General features: G+C 42.9%; 1 protein-coding gene across 4 annotated transcripts in view; it reads right to left on the minus strand.

Moving 5' to 3' along the window:
- Positions 1-18,652, minus strand: part of IDE (insulin degrading enzyme) — a 96,713-nt gene that overhangs the window by 38,645 nt on the left and 39,416 nt on the right. For all 4 annotated transcript variants that reach the window (XM_075840991.1, XM_075840990.1, XM_075840989.1 and 1 more), the window contains exons 6-10: positions 14,734-14,846; positions 12,131-12,293; positions 9,531-9,623; positions 8,917-9,008; positions 539-619 (exon numbers count right to left, since the gene is read on the minus strand). In XM_075840991.1, coding sequence (XP_075697106.1) covers positions 539-619; positions 8,917-9,008; positions 9,531-9,623; positions 12,131-12,293; positions 14,734-14,846 — 542 coding nt within the window. The remainder of the gene's footprint in view (positions 1-538; positions 620-8,916; positions 9,009-9,530; positions 9,624-12,130; positions 12,294-14,733; positions 14,847-18,652) is intronic.

The raw sequence follows: 18,652 nt of genomic DNA on the forward strand, positions 1-18,652 counted from the left end.
TATGAATAAAATATAGAAAAGGTAGAACATATTAAAAATGACAATACAGGGGTATGTGAATATAAAAAAGAAAATATATATATTTTTTTTTAAGAGGGTGGTATAGTAAGATTTGCAAGTCATAAATTTGGATAAACTCTGAAAATTGCTTAATATTTTCATATTGCAATGTACTACTACTGTATGCAGTTCCCCTTTAAATTGGTTCACAGAATACAGACTGCTGTTTACGGCATCCTTTATTCAGACTTTGCTCTAGTTTTGATCTCCAGTCTGTTTTTACAAAAGCGTCTGTCTACTACGTCAAGAAAAAAAACCAAAAACCGTATAGGAGTTGACCATAGTAAACATATTCCAAAAAAACAACGATACTGAGGTTCATTGACACATGTGTCATTAAGTAATCTATGTAGCACTGGTATGATCTGAAATTTAAAGGGGTAATCCAGGAATATCGATTGATGGCCTAACCTTGAATGGAGCAGAGCTGCAGTACCAGCTTGTTGTGCCACTGTCATAATGCCGGTCAGAAACTTACATGTAGTAGTCCAGACACTTTTGATGTGTAGCCACGTGGACGCTCTTTATCTTTAAATCGAAAGGCTACTGCATTCAAGTCCTAAAGTGAAAAAAATTAAAATATAAAAAAAAAAACATCATTGCCTTACTGCGCAGAGGAGAAAAACACCAATAAGACGAACAACTATTATAGAACATGTGCACTTTAGCTGGAGCTTCAATGTCCCTCCAATAACTAATAAAACGATTTTGCCCAAGTCCTGCAATATAAAATAGTTTTTCTTAAAACTGCAGGTACATTTTAACCCCCTGGCGACAGTTTACATAGGGTTACCTCATTGCCAGGAAGAGGAAGTATTTAGCGGGCTCACTGGCCGAGTCTGCTTTATACTCAGAAGGTGATGGATATATTGCAAACACTTCACTGCAACAGCTGGGATCGGCGATCACTTAGATTCCGGCATGTTAAACCAATTAGATGATGTGGTTAATAGGCATCTAAAAACAGTTAGAGAGATGGGTCCCCTCTATACCTGTTCAGAGTTTTTTTGCAGGCAAGAAAAATAAAATATTCTGCCTTGGAATTCCTCCAGCAATTTAGAGGCAGATTTTGACCTGCACGCACGTTTTCGCCCGTGGCCATGAAGTTAATGAAAGGACTGCAGGCAAAAAATGCACGGAAGTGAGTGGCGCAGGCTTTTTCTGCCTCCTTTTGATTTCAAATGGGAGGTCAGAGGCGTAAACCGGAGGGAAAAAAAAAAAAAAAAGTGGCATATCCCTCTTGCCGCAAACGCAGTCTGCAAAAAAAAATAAAAATAAAAGCCTCTGCCTCCCATTGAAATCAGTGTGTGGGGGGGGGGGGGGGGGTGCGATTCCGACATGGTCTCCGCGTCAAACTGTGTGAACAGAGCCTAATGCAAATGGCTGCATCTGTGCATTACCACTGTAAAATGAGTTACTGTGGCCCCATAATATGGAGTTATTTAGCAATGCTCCTAGAGGAGAATAGCTCTGTAACAGCATCCAACAGAAAAAAAACCTATGCAACGCCATATGCAATTGAAGGCAAAGTAGGGCCCTATGGCTAAGTATTATGGGTTCTTACAACTTGGATGTTGAATGGACATGTAATATGTTCCAGTGCTTTCCACACTGATCCTGTATGGCCCATTTGCTCCATTTCCGATTCTAACAGGTGATATCACGTAGGATCGGAACAGATCGGCTGGGGACCAAGCTGTCCAGTGATGTGGTAACTGTAGGAAATTGGTACTGTAAATACAGAAATGTTAATTTTGCAGTGGCGGGTTTGATCAAGGTCTAGTGAAGGATGGCAGTAATAATTTATACAACTATCAGTGCCTGTAGGGTCCTTCTGTAGTCTTATGTTTGTATTTGGATTTCAGTCAGTCGATAAGCATCTGCACAGTCATTTCACGTTAGGTGGTGCTGACATTCTCGTTTTGCAATGCATGAGACAACACGGATTTCACAAAAGCATACAAAAAAGAAGGGCTTAAAATAAATAAATAGATATTGGCACATGTACACACTAAATCCAAGTCACAGCGGCAGCAGCAGCAGGTGGTGCAGGGTTACAGAAGGAAAGGTCACCATGATCTGAACAGGACCAGAATGACCATCCCAGAAGGTTTCAGTAATTCCTTGAATATACTGCTGAAAAATACATAAACACCCTGCCCTTTACCAAGACCGTGACTCCACAGACATAAGTTACCCATGAAACAGAAAGGTCTTTTGACTGCACCATAACTGGCAACACTGGTTTGACCAGTAGCTAGAAATGACGAGCCGCGGTGTTAAATATTTGTTGGAGATTTACCAGAACATTTTGGACTCCGCACAGCAGTAATGGCTCCATTATAAACAGAAGATCTGATGTTAAGGTGAACCCGAGCCTTAGGCCTTATTCACACAAACCGGTCAGTTTTGCGTGCGTACAAAACGCAACGTTTTTCTTGCGTTGCAGTTCGGTGTGACATCTGTGTACGGTGCGCATCTGCTTTTTTTACGTGTGTATGGCATGAGTTTTTTACGTCGGCAAAAAACAAAACAAAAAAAAAAACTCAAGGTTTTATATTTTCCTCATCATTTCATTAGCAACCGTTGCGTGAATCATGGACAGCACACGGATGACGCACCCATCGTCTTCAATGGGCTACATGGTGCGCAAAACGCACAAAAATAGGACATATAGGGAGTTTCACGCAACAGACACGCTGCGTGAAAGACACATGGTCTGAATAGCCCCATTGATTTTCACAGGTCCGTGTAAAAAACAGACACCGCATGGACGTGAAATAAGCTTGTCTGAATAAGGCGTTAGAGGGATTCATAATGGGGGCTCATTAACATTTGTGTAAGGCTTTATTACCATTTGTGGTGCACTTTTGTCAAATGCCAAACATCGGCCCCCTTATCATATACCATAGAGGTACATGTCAGCCTTTGACAGAACACATTTTTAAAACGTTGGCCAATTTAATTTACAATGCCAGAAGTGATCTCCAATTGAAAACCATTGTTTTGGGTCATTTACATGTAATAAATGATAAATTTTGATCAGGTATAGTGATAAACAAATTTAAGCATACCAGGTATACCCACCCGGATATAGGAGAACATCCAAAACTACATTAAAGGGTTACTAAACGTTCAAACTTCTGACATGTCATAGTGTCCTGTCAGTGCTCAGACCCCCACCAATTGCTAAAATGTAGCGGCAGAAGTGCTCGTGTGAGCGCTGAGCCGCTTAGTTTGCTCGGCTTTTACCAGAAAGCCGATGTAGCGGAGTACGGGCTCATGGACTTTCTATTGAGCCCGTACACCGCAACATGGATTTCCGGAAAAAGCCGAACAGAAACGACACAGCTCAGCGCTCACACGAGCACTTCTGCCGCTTCATTTTAGCGATTGGTGGGGGTCTCAGTGCTCGAACCCCCACCAATCAAAACTTCCGACAGGTCACTGACACATCAGAACTTTGTTAAACGTTTAATTACCCTTTAAGGCTATGTTCACACAGGGTATTTTGCAGGAGGAATATCTGCCTCAAAATTCCGTTTGGAAGTTTGAGGCAGATATTCTTCTCCCTGCACGCCGAATTTCGCGCCGTTTTTTGCCCGCGGCCATTGAGCGCCGCGGGTATAAAACAGCGCGAAATACGCTTTTTCTGCCTCCCATTGAAGTCAATGGGAGGTCAGAGGCGGAAGCGCCTGAACATAGGGCATGTCGCTTCTTTTTCCCGCGAGGCAGTTTTACTGCTCGCGGGAAAAAGACGCCGACGCCTCCCATTGAAATCAATGGGAGGCGTTCTCGGGCCGTTTTTGCGCCGCGGTTTCCGCGTCAAAAAACTCGGCAAAATACCCCGTGTGAACATAGCCTAAAGGGGTAATCCCTCCAAATATTTATGAGGGGGGGGGGGGGGACGACGGGACAGGGACACACCCTTTAAGGCCTTATTCACACGACGGTGTTTGGTCCGTAAGATACGGACCATATGTTTACCGCATTTTCCGGACTGAACACAGTCCAGGGAGCCATACTCCTAGCATCATAGTCATCCATGACGCTGCCTTCCTGCGGGACTAACGTTCAGTATTGAAAACAATATTCCAGTACGGGAATACTCCCACTGGGAGGCAGGTACTATGATGCTAGAAGAATGTCTCCCTGAACGGTGTTCGGTCTGGGAAACGCGGCCGAAACATGGTGCGTATCCGATTGCCCGAACGCGGCCGTGTGAATAGGACCTTCAGGACCAAGCTCATTTTGGCCTTCAGGACCAGACCCATTTTTTCAAAATCGGACATATTTCACTTTATGTGGTAATAACTCCGGAATGCTTTTACCTATCAAAGCGATTCTGAGATTGTTTTCTCGTGACACATTGGACTTTATGATAGTGGAAAAATGTGGTCGATAAATTCAATATTTACCAGTGAAAAACTGCAAAAATTAGCATTTTTCTAAATTAAAATGTATCTGCTTGTAAGACAGGCAGTTATACCACACAAAATTGTTGCTAATTAACATCCCCCATATGTCTACTTTAGATTGGCATCGTTTTTTGAACGTCCTTTTATTTTTCTATGACGTCACAAAGGCTTAGAACTTTAGCAGCAATTTCTCACATTTTCAAGAAAATTTCAAGGCTATTTTTACAGGGGCCAGTTCAGTTGTGAAGCGGCTTTTAGGGCCTTATATATTAGAAACCCCCAAAAAGTCACCCCATTTTAAAAACTTCACCCCTCAAAGTATTCAAAACAGCATTTAGAAAGTTTCTTAACCCTTTAAACGTTTCACAGGAATTAAAGCAAAGTAGAGGTGAAATTTTCAAATTTCATTTTTTTTTTTCAGCATTCATTTTTAAAGAGGCTCTGTCACCAGATTTTGCAACCCCTATCTGCTATTGCAGCAGATCGGCGCTGCAATGTAGATTACAGTAACGTTTTTATTTTTTAAAAACGAGCATTTTTGGCCAAGTTATGACCATTTTTGTATTTATGCAAATGAGGCTTGCAAAAGTCCAAGTGGGCGTGTTTAAAGTAAAAGTCCAACTGGGCGTGTATTATGTGCGTACATCGGGGCGTTTTTACTACTTTTACTAGCTGGGCGTTCTGACGAGAAGTATCATCCACTTCTCTCCACAACGCTCAGCTTCTGGCAGTGCAGACACAGCCGTGTTCTCGAGAGATCACGCTGTGTCGTCACTCACAGGTCCTGCATCGTGTCGGACGAGCGAGGACACATCGGCACCAGAGGCTACAGTTGATTCTGCAGCAGCATCAGCGTTTGCAGGTAAGTAGCTACATCGACTTACCTGCAAACGCTGATGCTGCTGCAGAATCAACTGTAGCCTCTGGTGCCGATGTGGCCGACATGATGCAGGACCTGGAGCAGGAAGTGAGTGACGTCACAGCGTGATCTCTCGAGAACACGGCTGTGTCTGCACTGCCAGAAGCTGGGCGTTCTGAAGAGAAGTGGATGATACTTCTCGTCAGAACGCCCAGCTAGTAACACAGAAGTTTTTACCAGAGAAACGCAACTCAATATTTATTGCCCAGATTCTGCAGTTTTTAGAAACATCCCACATGTGGCCCTAGTGTGGTAATGGACTGAAACACCGGCCTCAGAAGCAAAGGAGCACCTTGTGGCTTTTGGGCCTCCTTTTTATTAGAAAATATTTTAGGCACCATGTCAGGTTTCAAGGGCTCTTTCGGTGCCAAAACAGTGGAAATCCACCAAAAGTGACCCCATTTGGGAAACTACACCCCTTGAGGAAATTATCTAGGGGTATAGTGAGCATTTTGACCCCGCAGGTTTTTTGCAGAAATTATTGGAATTAGGCCGAGAAAAAGAAAATCGTCATTCTTTCAAAGATAATGTAGGTTTAGCTAATTTTTTCTAATTTCCACGAGGACTAAAGGAGAAAAAGCACCACAACATTTGTAAAGCAACAATACCCCACATGTGGTTATAAATAGATGTTTGGACACACGGCGGAGCTTAGAAGGGAAAGAGCGCTATTTGGCTTTTGGAGCTCAAATTTAGCAGGAATGGTTTGCGCAGGCCATGTCGCATTTGCAAAGCCCCTGAGGGACCAAAACCGTGAAAACGCCAAAAAAGTGACTCCATTGAGAAAACTACACCCCTTGAGGAATCCATCTAGGGGTGTAGTGAGCATTTTGCCTCCACTGGTGTTTCATAGATTTTATTAGAATTGGGCAGTGAAAATAAAAAAAAAAAATTTCTTCAATAAGACGTAGCTTTAGCTCCAAATTTTTAATTTTCTCAACAAATAAAAGGAAAAAAAGAACCCCAACATTTGTAAAGCAACTTCTCTGGAGTACGGCAATACCCCACACGTGGTCATAAAATGCTGTTTGGGCACATGGCAGGGCTCAGAAGGGAAGGAGCGCCATTTGCTTTTGGTGTACAGATTTTGCTGGATTGGTTTCTGGTCGCTATGTTGCATTTGCAAAGTCCCTGTGGGACCAAAACAGTGGATCCCCCCCAGAAGTGACCCCATTTTGGAAACAACACCCTCAAGGTATTCACCTAGGGGTGTAGTGAGCATGTTAACCCCACAGGTGTTTTGCAGAAATTCGTGTGCACACGATGTGGGAGAATGAAAATGGGAATTTTTCCTTAGATACGCCAATATATGGTGCCCGGCTTGTGCCACCATAACAAGACAGCTCTCAATTATTATGCGGTGTTTCCCCGTTTTAGAATCACCCTACGTGTGGCCCTAATCTTTTGCCTGGACATTCGACAGGGCTCAGGAGTGAAAGAGTACCGTGTAAAATTGAGGCCTAATTTGGCGACATATAAAGTATTGGTTCACAATTGCAGAGGCTTTGATGTGAAATAATAAAAGAAACCCCTGAGAAGTGACCCCATTTTGGAAACTGCACCCCTCAAGGCATTTATTAAGAGGTGTAGTGAGCATTTTCACCCCACGTGTCTTTTCCATAAATGATTGCGCTGCGGAAGGTACAAATTTAAATTTTTCCCCAGATATGCCAATTCAGTGTCAAATATGTCGTGCCCAGCTTGTGCCACTTTTTTTTTTATATACAGCGTTCACCGTACGTTATAAACTACATGTTACCTTTATTCTGCGGGTCAGTACAATTCCGGTGATACCAAATTTATAGAACTTTATAACTTTTTGCACAATAAAATTACTTTTGGAAAGAGAATGTATTTTTTCTGTCGCCAAGTTGTGAGAGCCATAACTTTTACATTTTTTTCGTCGATGGAGCTGTGTGAGGGCTTGTTTTTTGCAAGACGAGGTATAGATTTTTTAGGTACCATTTTTGGATACATGCGACTTTTTGATCACTTTTTATTTAAATTTTTGGAAGACAGTGACCAAAAAAACAGTGATTATGGCAGTGTTTTTGAGTTGTTGTTTTTTTTACGGCGTTCACTGCGCTGGATAAATAACATAATATTTTTATAGTTCAGGTCGTTACGGTCGCTGCGATACCAAATATGTATGGCTTTATTATTTTTTTCTATAATAAATGACTTGATAAGTGAAAAAGGGCGATTGTGTTTGGTGTTATTATTTGAAACTTTTATTGTTTGTTTTACAACTTTTATTTTTACTTTTTTTACACTTTTCTTTAGTCCCACTAGTCGACTTGAATGTCCAACTGTTTGTTTGATGTTCTAATACATTGCACTACCTATGTAGTGCAATGTATTGGAACTGTCAGTTGTTCACTGACAGCAAGCCGATCAGGCTCCGCCTCTGGGCGGGGCCTAATCAGCTTACGTAATGGCAGACAGGAGTCCATTGTTAGCGCTTCTGTTGCCATGGTAGCAGTCGCCAGCCTTGCCATCGCATGGCAAGGCTGCAGATTTTCTACAAACCTCTAGGATGCAGCGATCACAATGGATCTCTGCATCGAAGGGGTTAATGCCAGGAATCGGAGCTAGCTCCGGTTCCTGGCGTTAGATCGGGGTGTCCGGTGTAACATACAGTGGACACCCACTGCTGATGACGCCGGCTCAGCTTCTGAGCCGGAAGCTGAGACGGCGCCATCTTGCCGATGGTACCGGTAGCCTCCTGGGCCCCGCCGACGACGGGGCATAGGAGGATTCAATTACTGGCGGACCAGGAGGTAAGCATTAGCCCTCCGATCGCCTTTGCAGCCACCGGCAACCCAGCGATCACGTTGCTGGGGTGCCGGTGGCTATAAACTCCTCACATGCTGCGATCTCTATTGAACGCAGCATTTGAGGGGTTAATCGGTCGGATCGGAGGCTAGCTCCGGTCCTGCCCGATACCTCAGGGTGCCAGCTGTAACATACAGCTGTCACCCGGCGGTGATGTCGCTGGCTTAGCTCCTGAGCCAGCTTCATCTCCATGACGTACAGTAACGTGAAAATGCGGTAAGACACCAGTTTTCATGACGTTACTGTACGTGATCCGGCGGGAAGGGGTTAAATATGTAAATACAATGTTTGGCCTCATGCACACAACCCTGAATTTGAGTCCGCAATTTATCCGCATTCTTACAGACCCATTAATTTCTACAGCCCCAAGCACACGGCCGTGGTTTTTACAGATCCGTCCCGAGGCAAAAAAAATAAATATCATAAAAAATAAATAAATCAGGGTAAGTTATTTAACGGTCCGGATTTGTGGCTTCAGTAAACTGGTAAAAATCACTTTGTGCTGAATCCTGATCAAACACATATGCACAACAAAATGTTTTATTTTGCAGTCAAAACGGACAGTAACGGATCCATGGTTTAGCGGACCACATAACCACTACGCTCGTGTGCGTGAGGCCTCGGACAAGAAAATCAAACCCTGAGAATTATTTAACGGTTAATATCTTTAGACACAAGACTCACCTTGCATTCCTGGAACACCCATTCTTGAGGGCCTTCAGTTCTGAGTTTTTGGATATATTGAAACATGTGGAAAATTATATCATCCACGTGCACTATATATTAAAAAAACAAACATGGTGTTCAATCTTATTTTGGGCTTTGCTAGATTTTACACAGATACAGTTTCTCATAGCTTACATATGGAATAGGCAATTCTCAAAACAAAAGAAAAAAGCAGCTCATGGACCTTCTAAAATGATAAGACTGTCAACTTAAGATATTGGGGTTTGTCTCAGTATGAATGCATTATTATTTACAGTAAGGATTAGGACTCCTTTTACAAGGCTGGCTTATTACAGAGCCAAATTTTTAAAAAAACAGCCTAATGCAAAACCACCATAGCCACAAAACCCACACCAAAATTGTGGTGCAGATTTTCTAACGGAATCACCGCTGCAAAAAAAAAAAAAAAAAAAAAAGCAGAGCTAATACATTTATTTAAACCCCTATAGAGACTTTATATAAAGGGTTTCTTATATGATATAATGTGAAAAGGAAGGGAGAAATCCATTTTTATATTGGAAAATCACATCCCAACACTGAAGACTTTCAAAAAGGTTCTCTAAATTACTTACACAGGCCTTCTTCAGTTAGATCTACATTAATGATGAAGAACATGAAGCCTTTGGCACCCTCTTTCTGGCCTCCAACCAGAGTATTTACCCAGCCTACGGGAAAAAAAAAAAACAAAAAAAAAAAAAAACCAGGGCAAAGTCAAAGAAAGAAAAGTATACATGTTTTTAAACTTATAACCAATTTGCTCTGTCGCACCATTTAGGTCATTACAGAGTACACCTAGGATTCCGCAAAAAACGTATCACGTACGGATAGCTTTTAGCGGATCCCTAGACTAGAAAGCGCAAGCATAGCAAAAAATTAATTCCAGGAGGGATTGATGTTCGAGCTGAGGCATTGCTTTACGACTATGGGGGAATTCTACAGGTTGATACGATTACGGCGATCCTAAATTTAGGTTTTGTTTTAGGTTTTACCACTTATAAAAACAATTAAACCTATTAGCTAAAAAAAAAAAAAAAAAAAAAAAATTAAGTCAGAGCCATAACTTTATTTTTCCATCAATTTAGAGGGGAGTGCTTACATTTTGCGGGGCGAGCTGTAGTTTTCACCATTACCATTTTGGCGTACATGCGACTTTTTGATCACTTTATTCCTATTTTTTGGAGACGACTGTGCCCGAAAAACAAACATTTGCATGTTTTATGTATATTGTTTTTTGTCGTTCACGAGCGGGTTAAACGCCGCTATATTGTGATAGTTCAGACTTTTACGGATGCGGCGATACCAGTTACGATAACTTATTTGAAGTTGACTGACTTGAAGCAGCGATCGATAAAGTATATCGTGATTTGGACAGTGTCCCTTGAAGCCCGGCAGCAGGGCTTCAAAGCAGTCCAAAGATGGCAGACCTGGGGGCCTTTATTAGGGCCCCAGGCTGCCATAACAGCCACTGTAAACGGCCGATCATGCCATGGGGGGGGGGGCCGCAATGGCGTGTTTGAGAAGGCGCCCCCTGATTCTAACAATTTAAACGCGGCTGTCGCAATTGACCGTGGCATTTAAGGTGTTAAATGTGCAGAATTAAAGTGAACTTTGATTCCTTCCGTTGCAGTGAGGTGTCGGCTGCGTAACTCAGCAGTCTCCCGCTGCGTATGAAGCGAGCTCAGCTCAGCCCGCTCCATACTTCCTCTTAACGGCTGCCAAGTACCTGTACGTGACATGTCGTTAAGGGGTTAATCAACCGTTCTACACCAGTTTTCTTGCATAGAAAGGTTGCAAAAAAGGTCCCAAAATTCAAACTGCGACTTCTGGATTTTATGTTATTTTTGTATCACTGTCCGACACTTTTGGGGGTAGGGCCATAATAAACAAAATGACAAATTTATTATACTTTATGGAAGAAGCTGGTGAGCATTATAGTGAAAATCTACGCCAGCTCCTGTGCCAGACATAGAAATATGTCAAAGGCTTCATAAAAATAAAATCATTCTATTTGTAAGCTTGGAGAGAATATAAGCCGTACACCTCATATTTGTGATATAGGTTTAGAGTGTACCCCAGGTAAGGCCTCATGCACATGACCGTATTTTTTTCCTCCCGTAAATATGGGTCCGGTGTCACCCGTATTCCACCGGTATTTATGGGAGCATTTTCGCTGCAAAATTGCACTGCACTAATCGGCAGCCCCTTCTCTCTATCAGTGCAGGATAGAGAGAAGGGACAGCCCTTTGCGCAGAAAAAGTAAAATAAATTCATACTTACCCGGCCGTTGTCTTGGTGACGCGTCCCTCTCGACATCGTCCGACCTCCCTGGATGATGCGGCAGTCCATGTGACCGCTGCAGCCTGTGATTGGCTGCAGCGGTCACATGGGCTGAAACGTCATCCCGGGAGGCCGGACTGGAGGAACAAGCAGGGAGTTCTGGGTAAGTATGTTTTTTTTTTTTTTTTTACAGGTTGATCTATATTGTGATCGACAGTCACTGTCCAGGGTGCTGAAACAGTTACTGCCAATCGTTTAACTGTTTCAGCACCCTGGACAGTGACTATTTACGGACGTCGCCTAGAAACGCTCCCGTAATTACAGGTGCACACACGTAGTCACCCGTAATTACGGGAGCCCCATAGACTTCTATGGGCCTGCCCGTGCTGTAATTACGGCCTGAAATAGGACATGTTCTATATTTTTCAACGACACGGGCACCTTCCCGTAAGCATACGGGGAGGTACCCGTGGTCAATAGAAGTCCATGGGCCCGTAATAACGTGCCGTAATTACGGGCGTTTTTTGCGGTCGTGTGCATGGGGCCTAAGATCCCGACGTACTCGCTAAACATGTCCATAGGGTTTCAATAGCCTGACAAACTTCAATGCAGTGTCCTTTTGGCCTCTGTCTGGTGGTAAAAGCGGTTATGTCCGTATAAAAAAAAAAAAAAAGTTGTATATATGCTGAACAGTATAAATACAATAAATGTTTTACAATAGGACCTGTGTGATAGATGCCTCTGCATGGCATCCTAACATATGTTGGGAGCATTTCACGGTGTATACATTAAATGGAGGTCTTAAAAGTAATGTGAATAGGCCCTTAGAGATACCATACAAACATATAGAACAATATCTGGCACTTAAAATCTTGTTGGAACCAGTTTATTTTACCTTTAGACTTAAGTTCAGAGAGTAGACTTCCAGGACCTTCATGTCCAATGAGGTGGCCAAGGTAATGACCTGGGTTAGACTTGTAATACTTCTGGAGGTCAGGAATTGGGAAGGTGACATATAAATTTCTGATGTCCTTAATAGGGACTATTTTATATGTTTTCTAGAAGGCAAAAACAAAAAAAAGATTAAAGCGAACCTTTCAAAAGTCTTAGGCCAGCGTAAACGCTGTGGAATTTCCACAAGGGAAAATTGCGAGGAAATTCTTCAGCATTTACAGTAGCAGCAAAGGGGATGCGATTTAGAAACTCTCATGCCTACGGTGTTGATTTTCTGTTGCAGGTTTTGAATTCAATGGGGAAACAAAACCCGCAACAGAAAGCAGACAGTTGCGACTTTTGCGCCAAGATCGATGCGATTACACCGCAAAAATCACGCCGGGGAAAAAAAAAAAATATGAAAAAAATTCAGTTACCCAGAATGCTCTCCTTCCTGCAGTCCGGCCCTCCTGGGAAGACGTTTCATCCCATGTGACCGCTGCAGCCAATCACAGGTTGCAGCGTCACATGGCCCGCAAGCTCATCGTAGGAGGACGGACTATGTGCAGAGAAGACTGAGGGGGTAAATATGAGCAGTTTTTTCCGAAGCGGAAATTCAGTTTGAAAAATCGCACCACATTGGTGGTCTTCGAACGGGAACGTACTGCGGGTTCCAGGTCAGATACGCTTCTTGATTTATCCGACCAGTGGGAACCCGGCCTTAAAGAGGCTCTGTCACCAGATTTTGCAACCCCTATCTGCTATTGCAGCAGATCGGCGCTGCAATGTAGATTACAGTAACGTTTTTATTTTTAAAAAAATTAGCATTTTTGGTCAAGTTATGACCATTTTTGTATTTATGCAAATGAGGCTTGCAAAAGTCCAACTGGGCGTGTATTATGTGTGTACATCGGGGCGTTTTTACTACTTTTACTAGCTGGGCGTTCTGACGAGAAGTATCATCCACTTCTCTTCAGAACGCCCAGCTTCTGGCAGTGCAGACACACAGCGTGTTCGAGAGATCACGCTGGGACGTCACTCACTTCCTGCCCCAGGTCCTGCATCGTGTCGGCCACATCGGCACCAGAGGCTACAGTTGATTCTGCAGCAGCATCAGCGTTTGCAGGTAAGTAGCTACATCGACTTACCTGCAAACGCTGATGCTGCTGCAGAATCAACTGTAGCCTCTGGTGCCGATGTGTCCTCGCTCGTCTGACACGATGCAGGACCTGTGAGTGACGTCACAGCGTGATCTCTGGAGAACACGCTGTGTCTGCACTGCCAGAAGCTGGGCGTTCTGAAGAGAAGTGGATGATACTTCTCGTCAGAACGCCCAGCTAGTAAAAGTAGTAAAAACGCCCCGATGTACGCACGTAATACACGCCCACTTGGACTTTTGCAAGCCTCATTTGCATAAATACAAAAATGGTCATAACTTGGCCAAAAATGCTCGTTTTTAAAAAATAAAAACGTTACTGTAATCTACATTGCAGCGCCTATCTGCTGCAATAGCAGATAGGGGTTGCAAAATCTGGTGACAGAGCCTCTTTAAGGGGTTGTCCAAGTATTTTAGAAGTTGATGGCCTATCCTTAGTATAGGTCATCAATATCAGATCGGTGGGGGTCAGACTCCCATTACCCCTGCTGATCAGCTGACTGAAGGGGTAAAGGAGTATCACCGTGGCCACTTCAGTGTTTACTGGGCACAGCGCCACACACACCCGGAGCAGCTGTGCCTGGGAATGCAGCTCAGTCCCACTTAAATGGGACCGGAATGGAAATCCCAGACACAGCCGCAATAGAAGCCTACAGCTATGTGCCTGTAAACTGGGAAAATGCTGCGACGACAAGCGCCACAACCCTGATCAATCAGCTGACCACCGGGGGTGTCGGGAGTTGAAAGACCCGCCGATCTGATATTGATGGCCTATACGAAGGATGGGTCATCGATAATGCCCGGACAATATTTTGTTCCAATTAATTTCTTAATCATGATCAGAGCTTTATTTCTGATACAGTGCCCCAAAATGAACTACATAAAGATGTTAAAAAAAAAAAAAAATTGGTCCTCTTCGAGCAGTGAAGAGGAACATGGGGTTTGGGACCCCCATTCTTATGATTGGTGGGGGTCACAACAATCAGAAAATTATCACTATCCTGTGGATAGGTGACCATTTAGGATTTTGGGAAAACCGCTTTAGGTAGTAATCTATAAATTATTCGTAGTAAGCAAGGTAGATTAAGAAATTAAAGGGAATACGTTACCAGATTTATGCTGCCATAACTGAGGGCAGAATAAAGTATTGCCAGAGACCCCAGTTCCAATGCTAGATCACTTACTATTTAATGATCAGTACTTTTTATAAAAATATTTTTCATGCAGCCTGTATTCATGAGCTGCAGCTAGCCCCGCCCACCAGCCGCTGATTGACAGCTTACTCCCCACACTGTGCACAGGGGAAAAACCTGATGGGGGCGGGGCTAGACAGCTCATGAATAGCAACAACTACATAGAACAGATAATAAAATTCCTCCACTGATCAGGTTAATATGGCGATCGCTTACCTGCAGATATTGCTTTTGGAAGGGGTTGTCAGGGAATTCTGGAACAGGGACATTTTTATTCTCTACTTCTGCAAACAGTTTCACTAGCAACTCTGTCAAGTCATCAAGGGTTTCTGTATACGAAAGAATATTTTTTAATTATTATTGTTAGAACTTATTTACTATTAACATTTGCATGATCACACTTCATTGTACATATGTAAGCTGCGGTTTACAGTATGCACACATTACATCTCATTTGGATTCTGCACCTTACACATAGAAACAGCAAACAAGGCTTGAATAATAAAAGGCAACGATGATGGCCAAGTGCTGTACTCTGCTATCTCCGCCAGTTACAGACAGTGATTGGAGCTGTAGAGTGCGGACGTGGAGTTTGCAATTCACCACTTCCAGCCATTGTTTGTGGGCGAGATGGACATGCAGTTATGTATGCAAGCACTTGCAGTGCCATACGAATCCCTTACTTCCCTCATCATCTCACCCAGCAAAGAGATCAATAGAATTTCATTACACCGATCCTCTTGGTCTGTTACAGCCAGCTGCCCTTGCATGAAGCGGAAGACAGCTCTCACGCAGCAACTAACGGTAAATGGCAAACAGGACCCAGAGACAGACAGCACTTCGCTTTGTGCAAATAAGAAACAAGGTAAAACCAGTTGGGCCCCATGCACATGACCGTAATCACGGCCCGTAGAATTGCGGGTACGGCCGGCTGTCATCCGCATTTTCGGGCCGTGCTACCATACAAAGTAAAAATTGGTCAGCGTCATACACCCCTCTGTACAACACCCACTTGGTCATATAGTAAAAACACGCCCAGTTGTCCATTGAGAAACTCACTAGCATAAATCTAAAAATAGCTAATAAAGTGGTGAAAATAGAGTTTTTTAAATAAAAAGCACTGCTGTCACCTACATTACAGCGCAGATCTCCTTATGTAGGAGACAGGGCACTTATAATGTGGTGACAGAATCTCTTTAAACGTACCCCCAGCAGATCATGGCGACACAATCCTCTGTTCTGAGTGCAGTCTGGCCTCCTGGGAGGACTCTTTAGTCCATGTGACTGCTGCAGCATTTCATTGGCTGAAGCAGTCACATGGGCTGAAACACCATCCCAGGAGGCCAGACTGCACTCAGAACAGGGGATCACATCGCATTAGCCACATCATTTTTTCGCTGCGTGTGGATGAAATTTGATCATCCACACTGCTGATACTGAACTACGCTGCGGACTTTCCGCAATTAAAATCAGTTACGGAAAATCCGCAGTGTATCCATGTGTTCTCTTAGGGTATGCTCACACGCTTAACAAAAAACGTCTGAAAATACGGAGCTGATTTCAGAGAAAACAGCCTCTGATTTTCAGGCGTTTTTGAAGCTGAAAATGAAAGTTGGAGCTTCTTTTGAGGCGTTTTTGGAGCTGTTTGCAATAGGGTCAATGAAAAACGGCTCCAATTACGTCCCAAGAAGTGTCCTGCACTTCTTTGATGAGGCTGTATTTTTACGTGCCGTCTTTTGACAGCGACGCGTAAAATGACAGGTCGTCTGCACAGTACATCAGAAAGCCCACTGAAAGCAATGGGCAGATGTTTGCCGACGTATTGGAGCCGTTTTTTCAGACGTAATTCGAGGCATAAAACGCCTCCAATACGTCTGAAAATAGGTCGTGTGAACCCAGCCTTACCCTAAAACTTGTTTTGGGTAGAACAGTGGCAGGCTTGGCGAATTCGGGAAAATTTACTGGGAAAGGGACCAGACAATCTTACTGCCTGCATAATGTTAGCAATACACACAATGCTAGTAAACAATCCAAGCAGAAGTTTTGTTAACCCCTTAGTGACCACCAATACGACTTTTCACGGCAGAGTAATCCAAGTACAGCACAGATGTCCCATGCAAAAGCATTATATCTGCGATCAAAAGTCATAAGTACACATATATGGTATCGACGCGGCAGTAATGACCCAAACAATAAAGTGAACACGTCATTTAAACCGCAAGATGGACGCTGTAAAGAAAAAACGCAAAAACCAGTGGCAGACTTGCTATTTTTTTCCCATTGCCCTGCAAAAAAAAAGTAATAAAAAGGCTAATAAATAAGTCACTACATTGACGGGAAAAGTAAAAAAATAAGTTATGGCTCTTGGAAAGCGACGTAAAAAAGGAGTTAGAAAAAACAACTATATGTACCCTAAAGTGGTGCCATGAAATAATATAACTAATCCCGCAAAAAAAAAATAAAAAAAAAGCCTCATATATAGCTAGGTCGAATGAAATATATAAAAAGTTATAGCTCTTTAAATGACTGAAAAAAAAACACACTAAAAAATTACTTGGTCATTAAGGCCTAAAATAGGCTGGTCACTAAAGGGTTAAGAATATGGGGGCCTTTACGTGCTTCGATAGTGCACACAATTCAGAAATGTCCTATTCGCTAATGGTCTTGAAAAAAGTAACCACCACCATGTCCTCACATATAGAGATTCCCCGATATTGCGATGAATTGCCAGACCAACAAGCCATAGCAATTTTCAGATCTTACAATTTAGATATTTAGCTTACCTGAAGGCCTGCTATACGCGTTACTGAAGTGTGTTAAAGGGGTTGTCCAGTACCTAAAAATTGATGGCCTCTCCTCAGGATAGGCCATCCATAGTTGATGGGTCGGTGTCGGACTCCTGGGACCCCCACTGATCAGCTGTGTTTTGAAGGCTCCGCAGCGCTCGTACATTCCTACTTGCTCACTCTGAATCGCCGTTACGTGTGTGTCAACTATTACGTTTTTCGGCCTTCTCCCTTCGATGAGAGAAGGCGGCAGCAATACCTGTGAATCGCCGCTTGTATGAGCACAGCACCCCATTCTAAACCGCTGATCAGCGTGGGTTCCGGGAGTCGGACCGCAACCCATCAGTTATTTATGGCCTATCCCATCAATTTTTAGGGACTGGACAACCCCTTTAAAGCATCTTATATGTTCAGACAATTGGAAATCAGCTCTATCCGTAGGAATGCTTATCGTTCATGCTTCAAAAGTGCTTCTTGGTCATTAGAAGTAAAAATACATTTTACTTCCCACTTCTGCATGCCGACATAACATATGTGAATATATACATTTCTATATACACATTACTCAGGGCCAAAACGGTCTCATATTTATGTGAGCACACGTTCTTTTCTTGCAGATTTGTGCTAAACAGACCTCTGTCCAGCGCTTCACATTATTTCCTCTTCTATTTTCAGCTCTTTTCAGGTACTTTGCACTTAAGACGGAATAACCCTGTAACAAGAGTTTAGTAGAAAAAAAAAACAAAAAAAAAAACCCTTCTCATTACCTACAAAAAAACTAAATGTATCCCAGCAACAAAACAAGGATACACAGCGCTCTATGAAGAGTATCAATAATCCAGATCACATTTCTGTTGGATTAGCGCCAGCATCTGAGGGGACTGTAGTTCACGCTCAAAGATTACTCTATACAGGATATTCTGTTCACATGGCGGCCTTGTCCCTTTTCCTGGTTTGAATATTTACTTACACTGTTTCTATATATTAAACGACATATATCGTATATCCTAAAGGCCCACCGTCCAGCTAAAATGTTTCTGCGAGAAAACAGATGGGAGTCAGAGTCCATAGAGGGCAAAATGGGGTTTATAGCTTATACATAGTAGGGTGGTCACGATAACAGAATTTGGACTTCCATACCGATACTTGTAGTATTGCGATACTCGATACCAAAACGATACTTTGGCAACAATAAAAAAAACAAAAAAAGACACAAAAACATCCTTCCGTTTTCTGATGTGAGGCACAGGGCATTATCAATTTTGAATCTACATTTGCCTCACATTAATAGTAATTAACGCCATCATTTACCTCACACATTAACCCAATGTTGCCCATTATGACTGAGC

The sequence above is a fragment of the Rhinoderma darwinii genome, chromosome 11, assembly GCF_050947455.1.
Source record: "Rhinoderma darwinii isolate aRhiDar2 chromosome 11, aRhiDar2.hap1, whole genome shotgun sequence".
In the NCBI taxonomy this organism is placed as follows: Eukaryota; Metazoa; Chordata; class Amphibia; order Anura; family Rhinodermatidae; genus Rhinoderma; species Rhinoderma darwinii.